The following is a 9,956-nucleotide window of genomic DNA, read 5'->3' as shown; positions in this document are numbered from 1 at the left end:
AGACGTCATTTTAGAGTAATGCGTGGTTATAAACGGATCCCTGTTTAAAATGTTTAGTCTGGATTTAAATCGATTCGTTTTTCCATTTAAATAGATTAACAAATAGATTTTTTTTAAAGCCTGCATGCTTCAGTGATGGTGAAGGCCTGATTCTTCATTCAGAACCAGAAGTGCCGTGAAAACTGTTGAAGCTGAATTAGAGAAGGCAGGGCCCCACCTTACCCAAATGCATAACTAAAGAGAAAAGCCATTATTATTATTCACACTGTGGTCAAAGTCTACAAACTCCTGAGTCCGGCTGACGCTGGCAGGTGGGTTGGGATAAAACCAAGTTCATCCATCTTTCGACTGATGAAGTAGTGAACACCTGCGTCCGACACCAGGACGGGGTTAACAGAGCAGGCGACGGGGGAGGTGTTAGAGGAGGTGCGGCAGCCGCCTCTCCAGGATTCAGTAGTTAAATAGAGAGGGGGAGTGAACTGGAGAGCGCAGTCCATCTGGATTTAATGTAGAAGCGGTAGAAGCATCACTTCGATCGGGAAATTACAAACGTTGTCTTTCATTTTTCAGCGGAGCCGTGTGCGGGAGCGAGGACGAAACTTGAACCATGTGCGGTAAGACTTATCTTCGTAAATTTGCCTTTTTTTTTAGAAAGATGTTGGAAAGGTTGCGGCAATTACGCACGGGAGTCGCTTTGATGGACAGTGGCCAGTGAAACTACCGATGATTTAAATGCAAGTTAAAGCAAGATACTGGCGGACGTGTCATTTTGTCAAGGTTTTATGTAGTCACTTTGAACTGTGTGTAGTTTGAGCTCTGTTTTCGACTCTGTGTGGATTCCTGAAAAGTTTCAGACTCAGCTGCTACGTGTCAGTGTTTTTACTCACGGGTGTGAGGGACAGGTCAGAGCAGTTAGACCAGTCATCCAACTGTCTGTTTGATTCACAGCGACCCGCTTTTGTCCTGGGAAGGTTGAGGTGTAATACTTTTTTTTTTATTATTTTATTGCTCTTAAAGAATAGCGTTTACAGTCTGAAGTAAATGTTTAACAGTTCTCCGGCCTCACCCCGAGCCTGCAAGGAAGAGGCCGATATTGCAGGAGTTTTACTTTACCCTCTCTACCTGGCTGCTACAACACTGCGTGCAATGTTTGTCCGTCAATGGCCAGCTGTGTGCCTGCGGGAGCAGAGCTGCCCGGAACATTCCTGCAAAGACACACACGCCGTCGTGTTTCCACCACTTCAGAGGACATATGCTCTAAACCTTACAACAAGTCCTTATACTACATTTTACTTACAGACTCGTTGTCGCAAAAATAAAGATCCTCTGATGATTATTCTTCCTGTAGTTGCTCATATCAAGTAGAGCAGCTTAAGTTTGATGAAGGTCATAGTGAATCTTTATTGCAGCTTTATCTTCTTTATTAATGACCTATTAATGAAACTCACCAAGTAATGTTTTCTATCCACTGTGTGTTTCTTGATGCTGTTTGCAAGAAGTATTCCTAATAAATTGTCTAAACTAAATGAACTTTGACAGCAGTTTCAACTCTGACTGCAGCATTGAGCCTCTCAGAAGATTCAGGTTCTCTTTCTGTTTCTCTAAAAGGGATCTTTGCCTACCTGAATTACCAAGTGCCTCGCACCAGAAAGGAGATATTTGAGACGCTGGTGAAGGGACTGCAGAGACTGGAGTACAGAGGGTACGATTCAGCAGGTGAGACACTCAACTTCACAGTTAGCACACACTCCCACACCCACACACGTATACACACGCACCACAGATGCTTTTAGTTCCCCTGTATGAAATCAAGGAAACATTTCTCAGAATTCAATACATAAACACTAAATAAAATATATCAGGATTTGCTCTTGAACCCTTGTTTATAATATTTGCAGACACGCAGTGAATACTGTGATCTCTATAAAGGCACAGTCTTATCCACTGAACCGCTTCCAGCACATGTAGGCTAACTTAGAAATGAAATACTCTCAAGTATAGAAGAACCAGTGTAGCATTCGATACCTGTAACTCTTAGCAAAGTGATATAAGTTACGTGTCAGCACAGCTTTCCTTCTAAAAGCATATTTGACCTACATACATTTCTAGCTGGTAGTGGTGTCATTCATTTTGCTATCATTCCTATACCAGGTAAATACAGCGCCAGTATGGCGGATACCAGTACCCATCCTCTCAACCTCTAAAGGCAGCTGTAGGAGAAAGCAGTGCATCGTGGTTTAAAAGATAGATCATCAACACATTTTAATAACCACTGTGGGTTTTAACATTCCACAATAATGAGTCAACACAACAGAAACACATCTCGGAAAACTCTGGGTCAACTTCTGTGTTAAAAAATAAGCTCACTGGACCACATTCTGAATTTAGAAGATAGAAACAAAGTATGGACCCTCCAACACTAATATCTTTCCGATATTGCCTTTATAGCCCCAGAGGAAACCTAGTTAGACAATAACAACTTAAGCCTCAGGTTCCACATGATAATAGTATCTGACACAGCTTCACCTACTTACAGGCTGCACAAAGATGAGGAAAAGTGGTATTTGTGCAGTTTACCACTGGATTCTTTTAAACTGTCTTAAAGCACTTTGAGTGCTCTGGAAGAGCAGAAAGCACTATAAAAGAATCAGTCCATTTAGCATTTACCAAGACCAAACTGGCCTCTGAGACACAGCCTTTATCTGCTAAGTAAGCCTCATACTTAGCAGAAAGATCCTCTTCCTCATCTTCCAGCCGACTTGCTTGTGCTTTACTTGAAGGTCCTATTAGTTGTTTTGAAGACTGATATGACTGCAGATTTTTTAGACTCTTTGAATGACACTGCAAGTTTAATCACTTACGTAAGGTCCTAGAAAACAACATTCGCCTTCATATGAGGAGTCTTGATATAATTTCTGATTCAACTATGAAATTCGAGAGATGGGACAACTGTGTGATTGTTTCGTTTTAAAGCTGAGGAATATTATCATACTGCATTGTGTCCTCTTTCTCAAGGATATGAACATTGTTAGTACTGCACTAATCTCCTACAGACTTTATTATTACAGCTCACCGCCCCCAACTTATTGCCCAGTAAACACTTAGAGCTGCTTGTGGACGGGCGAGCTCCGAGTATGTGGACTAGCTCTCCTATCGCAATCAAATGTTCTTCTACAAGCACACAGATGCATATTATATTTTACTTAATAACATCATGAAATGCTTTCATTTACATAAGCATGAAGCCTTTAAGTACAAAAAGCATTGCGCCTGCAGTGACAGTGATGAAGATTCACTTCTCCTGACTTCTAAAAACCAAAATGAAAGTATCACCATTTACTCAGGCACTGCTTAAATAAAATCTTTTGCCTTTCAATCGTTCAAATTTATTTCAACCTTCCAAATTCCTAAGAAAGATTTTCTAAGTTTGGCATCGGGAACGATCCACTCTTTCTCGATACATGCTCAATCACCCAGAGAAAGAAATCCCAGAAAGTTGATTCTGTTCATCTGAAAATGCTACATCCAGATGAACAGAATCGACTTTCTGGGACTCTTTCCAGTGATTTCCATCAAAACCATTTCCCCCTCACCTGGCATATCATAGCAGCCCTCACAGGAATACCACCAGTTTCCAAAGGTGTGTTTTTCTTTCTGCCTTCCTGCCCCAACACTTTTCTACAGTTTGATTGAGCTCCTCCTCCACTTCCTGCTACACATCAAACCACTAAGTCAACAGGGAATTTCGTTTTTTAACAATTTTATTGTTGTCTGTAAGCATGATCCGAAGCCGCAGTACCTTCATTAAAGAGAAACATGTCATGTTTGGGATAGTTGGGCTGGAAAACAATATGATCTTTTGACAGTGACATCTAACTCAGAGCCTTTCTATAGTATCCCATACAAAAAGCACACCCATACAAACACATGCTCGTATTTGTTCATCCTGTTAGAGCAGGATGAAGCAACAGAATCAGAAGGTCATTGTAAAACAAACACGCACATGCAAAATCAGAAATAGTACCTCCTATAATAACATATTGTATCTCAAGCTGCTTTGATTGTCCTAACTTATCTTGCTGCAACTCATGTTCAAAATCTTTCATGTCTTTTTGTGGTGAGCATTATTGTTATAGTGAGCACAGCATTTTGACACTTTACTGTTTGCTGCCGTTTTGTTTGAAAAAATTAGTTAACACCTCACCTCCACCCTCTCTCCCTGTTACCAGGTATTGCTGTGGATGGCCCTAGCAAGACAACAAGTGACCGAAACAATAACAGCATCTGTTTAATCAAGAAGACAGGGAAGGTCAAGGCTCTGGACGAGGAGCTTTACAGTGGGTTTCTCGGGGTTTTTTTCTGTGTCTGTTCACTTGGTTCTGATTAGCTCAAAAACCTTCTCATCGTCCTCTTTAAAAGTACAAAACAATTGAAGGAATTCTGAAAAAACTTTAGCATTTGTCAAGCTTAAAAATCATCTGAATTCTTGTCATGTCAGTAACAGGGCTGGTTTTGTGTTTTTGCTTGTCCAGAGAAGGACTCGCTGAACCTTGATGAAGAGCTGTGCACACACTTTGGCATCGCTCACACCCGATGGGCCACCCACGGAGAGCCGAGCGCTCTCAACAGCCATCCTCATCGCTCTGATAAGGATAATGGTAAGATGTACTCACAAAGTATACATTTATGGGATCCTCATAGACAGCAAGTCACTGAAAAACAAATCCATAATAACTGCATGTTAATAATTAGCATCTTGCTCCTCTTTGGGGCTGGTTTTTACTTTTACATGATCTTTTTAGATCGAATCAGCTAAATAGAATAAAGAGCAAGAAAGTCTACACAGGTGTACGAATAATTAATGTTGCAGAGCAAGGATATCAGACATAAGGAAGATATAGACTCCAATCCGGAAAAATGTGAAAGAGTAAACTTTTAACTGTATTTTCATAACTTTTGCATTTTTTCCTACCAATAAAGAGCTCCCTAATGCCATTCACACAACACAAAATAATAAAGTTCCTGTTTTTCACTACCTACTATGGAGAAAACAATCCGGTGATTTAACTAAAACTATGCGTTTTACAAATACAGGCCAGCCTGGGCAATGATCTACCACATCTTTTTCGCTAATTTTACATCTCTATAATTTAAAAAATGAGATTACTGTCTTTTTTATGTTAAAACTTGTCGGGGATTAAATGTTTCATTAACCTCCTAGGACCTGGCGTCCACATATGTGAACATCACATTTTGGGATGTCTAGACCAAAATACCCAATTTTTCTCTACAAGGGGCTGATATCCACTTACGAGGACATTATACTGACACTTTTCTATCAACATTTTAAACGAATGTCCTCATATGTTGATCTAATTTTTCTCAGAAACCAAAATTAGGTGCATGCCATGAAAGAGCTCGGATCTCAGGAGGTTAAATATCTTTGACTCTGTCGGCCTGCATTAAAGCAAAGTGAGCTGTACATATGTGAAATGAGTTTGGCATCTCTGTTGTAGAGGGTTGACGAGAGACTTTCACATGGAAGAAGTTGGGTTCACGTCCAGGGTGACGTCAGAACTCTGCGCTGGCTCACTTTTTTCTCCTTTCCATGTGAAGCACATGCAAATGCCCTCTTTGCTTATTTGGTCAGAGTTGCTTAGAACGATGAGTTGAGGACTATCTGTTTTCAAATTCCCTCAGAATTCTTCCAACTACTGCTTTAACATCCATGCCCAACAAATGAAATAAATGGTTTAAAATGAAACACATATTACATTTTGATCCCCTGAAAAAAATGTTGACTCGACTCCATAGTTCTCCCTTGCTTTAAATCATTTCACTCTAAGCTTAATACTAAATCATTAAAAAGAAATCATTAAATTACCATGCTGCCTACCTTTTTAGTGCACAGGCACGCCTTCTATTCATGAACTGAAACCAAAACGTTTGTCCTAAGTGTGCCACGTTTACAGGTGTGTCAGTTATGTACCTTGGCTTTAGAACATGCTTATCAGAATTAGTGTGACAGAAAATTACAAAACTGACTCAAAATTAGTTTGCAAAAAAATATAGCAGTCTTATTATGTTGTTATCATTATGATAATATATGTTTTTGCACTTGTTCGTACTCTTTTAAATTGTCCACCTTGTATTGATAGTAGTGTTGAGTATCTGTTAAATCCAGTGCTTTGTGTTAAACTTGCCTAAGCGCATACTTAACATTTTTGTCCTAAAGGTGCAGCGGGTACATAGCTTCTATAATCTTTTCACTCTTGTTGTCTTTCTCAGAGTTTGTCGTCATCCATAACGGCATCATTACCAACTACAAAGAGCTGAAGAAGTACCTGGTACGTCATCATCTCATTAGAAAATATTCCTCTTGACGTAAACGCACTTCCTATGCTAAAGGCCTTATTGTCATTGCCATTTGTTCCATTGATTATGACACTGTTATTGTGGATGTAGATGGGTTTGGTAGTCAATTTGTCACATCACTTAAGCAAATAAAAGAAAATATATATTTGTATGTATTAAGATACTAGATGTTACAAATCTGATTGGATTTTTCTTCTAATTTTCGTCTACATAAAGAAAATATGGACTTCAGTCTTAAGTCAAAACTTTAATCTGTTCCACATTAATTCTTTTGAGGTTTCTGAGCTACTGAGCATGCGTGTGTTGCTGGAAGATTCATTAAATGCTTTTAATACAGAAACAGTTCAACAGTGTGGATTAAATTAATATTAACTTCTTTTTTTTTGCCTTCCTCAGATCAACAAAGGTTACGAGTTTGAGTCAGAGACAGACACAGAGGTGATCCCGAAGCTGATCAAATATGTTTATGACAACAGAGAGAATGACAGCATCACTTTCTCCAAGCTAGTAGAGAGGGTGATTAAACAGCTGGTGAGTTGCTCTCATAGCAGCAATGCACAATGGCCTACTTCATGGCTTCACAGATGCACTCTTTTGCTTTCTTCTCCAGTTTTTGCTTCAGTTTAAGCAGTGGAAAAGTTTTACAGCAAGTTTGCTGGTAACCATGAAGGCTAAAAGACTGTCACTGAATGTCATAAAGTGTATCCGCGACAGTCATACACTCATGTACTTATTTTACTTGTTGTGAAACTGCTTAGATTTCCTGTCCATTAAAAAACACGCTCCATTACAAACACACATGCTATGGCAACCGCCTGGACAGCATCATCAGTGACATCATTAGTCACAGAAAAAAGGGAAAAAATAAAATGAAATAAAAAACGTCAGTTTTTAATCATGTGAGTAACGCTTTAATGTCACAGTCGCAGAGTAGAAGAACAGAGGAAGTATAGGCGGCCATTCTGAGTAATGGGAACCAGACGGTTGAGATACCCACTGAAAAAATCCCGGATCATGACACCATCCCTTCGCCCTCTACTGAATGCTTGCTTACCCACTATCCACCCACCCATCCTTCAACCCCCACCCCATATTTCACCACCACAGCCACACACTCAGCCAGTTTGGCTTCAATAACCACCACAGGCAGACTTGAAGTCAGTCCTTTCGAAACACAGCTGATCTTGTACAATAGGGGTCTCTTTTCTTTTAACCCCCCCAGTTTCCACACGCACACCCACCACCTTGCACCTTAACATCCCCCCTCCAACACATACAAACGCACATGCGCACACACATGTTTAAAACCCCTTAAGGCCAGGAGAAACATTTGTTTGTGCTCTGTGTCTCTCAAAGTTCCCACACTTTCCTGGAATGGTTAATTGACTTTACGTTAACTTTTTGAGATGTTTCTTTTTATTTTATTTTGATATTATTATTATTATTATTATCCTTCTTCTTCACCCTTCGTTTCTTCATCATTTATTGGACTGAATTATTTCATCAAGCTTAACTGAACTCTTTTTTCCCATTGCTTTTTTCCTGTGTTATAGGAGGGGGCCTTTGCTCTCGTGTTTAAAAGCCGTCATTTCCCCGGAGAGGCCGTGGCAACCAGGTTAGTATGCACGCTCTGACGCACACTCAGTCACACACTGTCTTTCACACATACCGCCCAGGAATATGAACCAGACTCACTGGGAGTGACTCATTCCTGTTGTTACCACAATAAAGCAATACAATATGATTTTAGGAGGCTCCTTAGATTTATGTGTTGTGGCTTATCTGAGCTTACATTTACTATGACAGGACTCTGGAACTTTCTTTGTTTATAATAGTGGATATATGCGCTGAGGAAATTCTTGTTCGGCTATGTGTGAGTACAACCTGCATCTTAGGACCAGAGACTGAATTGAGAGCCTCCCCTCCCTTCTGGGCCCCTGGCCCTGGGCCACCTTCTCTGTAATTTATTAACAATGAGGGGTTCGCGTTTCAGCTCCAGGAAATTTGGCTGGGTCGCATGAAACTCCAGGTTAATTGTTTCTCATCAGTTTATTCATACCTTTCCTGGTTCAGTGAGCCTGCCAGAGATCAGGGAAAAGGCAGCGCACTGGAGTAAGTTAAGAAGGAAGAGAGAAATGAGGAGGGCGGCAAAATGAGAGGTGGGCGTAAAATCTCACCGTGTTTTTAAGATGAATTTAAGATGAATCTCTGCTGTCTCAGCTGTCGCCTGTGTTCTAAAAGCCGATATCAGTATAACGCATGTCATTGGCCGTACTCGGTGTATTTTTGTGGTTTACATGTTTAACAATCAGCATTGTCTGCCAAGACAGAGGGAAAAGGGGAATGTTTTCAATTATCTAGTGATGCTAGACACCACCCAGCCTTTGCCATCATGGATGACCTTCACAGCGAAACCTCGGCTTTGCTTTCTGGGACTTTGTTCTGCCATTTCCACTCGTGTCTTTTATTTAATACAAGTCCCTGTCATACCCTGTTGAAGGTGTAGCATTGCGCCATTTTTCTGCCTCACCTGTCTCTGTAACAGGCACTTTATTGTTCTGCCTTTCAGCCTGGAGAGGAAGTTGTAACACTCTGAATCTAACCAAATCCGAAAGTAGATCCAGCACCATTCCATGCAGATGCTGTTGTGTTAGACGTCACACCCCTCTGATTCTGCTATGCTTGCATGCCATACACACTAGAGTGTGCTTGGTGTGGTTTAGTGTAAACAAGCCAAAGTGGTCCTTTAAACATCGTTATCATGATAAGGCTCTCCGTTGATTTCACTTCTTCCCATCTCTCCCTTCTTTGGCGAAACTACAATATTGTACTGGATGGCCACCACATGTTTCTGTTTGCAATCCTCCATTTTCAAGCCCCACGCCTCTTAAAACAACCATCGTGCTTACGTCAGCACAGCCCCAGAGACATGCGAAGCAGAGAGAAAAGATGCAGACAAGAGAAGGAGGAGAAGTAAGGAGAGGCCTTTAGAATACGGCTTCTTAACTCACAATGAAGTGGTTTTGTGTTGACACACTGTTTGCACTGCGATCACTAAAGTGCACGTAAAGGTGTCTCCTGTTTTAAGCTTGGCATCCTCACACCTTCCTCCCCCACCTGTGATACATGTTTACACTTTCTCTGCCTCCTGAGCCAATAAGAGACGTCCACATGGCATCAACGGCCAATGCGGATCCAGTGACTTGTTCCAGGAACAGTCAAGCAGTCTTGGAAATATGTACAAAATATGGAGGACTAATGTTGAACACACTGAATGTGTAGTTGTATAAGCAAGAACAAACTAAAAGACTTCTTTAATAATTTGCTTTGTTTAGAAGTATTATAGTAAAGAATGTCAGGACATGTCCTGCAAAGCAGACGATGAATGTGAAACCTAATCTTTCTCCCATCTCTCCCCCCCCCCCTTATCTTGGCAGGAGAGGAAGTCCTATGGTCATCGGTGTGCGAAGTGAGCATGAGCTGCTGACCGAGCACATCCCCGTGCAGTACAACAGTGGTGAGCTCTATTCCTCTTTTAGTGCCATATTCACTTACACTGCACCCTAAACCTGCCCGTCTAG

General features: G+C 40.9%; 1 protein-coding gene across 1 annotated transcript in view; it reads left to right on the top strand.

Annotated features, from left to right (window-relative positions):
• Window positions 1-480: 480 nt before the first annotated feature.
• gfpt2 (glutamine-fructose-6-phosphate transaminase 2) overlaps window positions 481-9,956 on the top strand; it is an 18,719-nt gene continuing 9,243 nt past the window's right edge. Inside the window, exons 1-8 of the mRNA XM_005719840.1 lie at window positions 481-614; window positions 1,609-1,716; window positions 4,230-4,337; window positions 4,533-4,658; window positions 6,289-6,347; window positions 6,772-6,906; window positions 7,929-7,990; window positions 9,813-9,892. Coding sequence (XP_005719897.1) covers window positions 608-614; window positions 1,609-1,716; window positions 4,230-4,337; window positions 4,533-4,658; window positions 6,289-6,347; window positions 6,772-6,906; window positions 7,929-7,990; window positions 9,813-9,892 — 685 coding nt within the window. The 5' untranslated portion in view covers window positions 481-607. The remainder of the gene's footprint in view (window positions 615-1,608; window positions 1,717-4,229; window positions 4,338-4,532; window positions 4,659-6,288; window positions 6,348-6,771; window positions 6,907-7,928; window positions 7,991-9,812; window positions 9,893-9,956) is intronic.

Source organism: Pundamilia nyererei, unplaced genomic scaffold (assembly GCF_000239375.1).
Source record: "Pundamilia nyererei isolate P.nyererei 1_Seehausen unplaced genomic scaffold, PunNye1.0 scaffold00001, whole genome shotgun sequence".
NCBI classification, from domain to species: Eukaryota; Metazoa; Chordata; class Actinopteri; order Cichliformes; family Cichlidae; genus Pundamilia; species Pundamilia nyererei.
The sequence above is the reverse complement of the archived record's forward strand: the minus strand, read 5'-3'. Positions and strand labels throughout refer to the sequence as shown.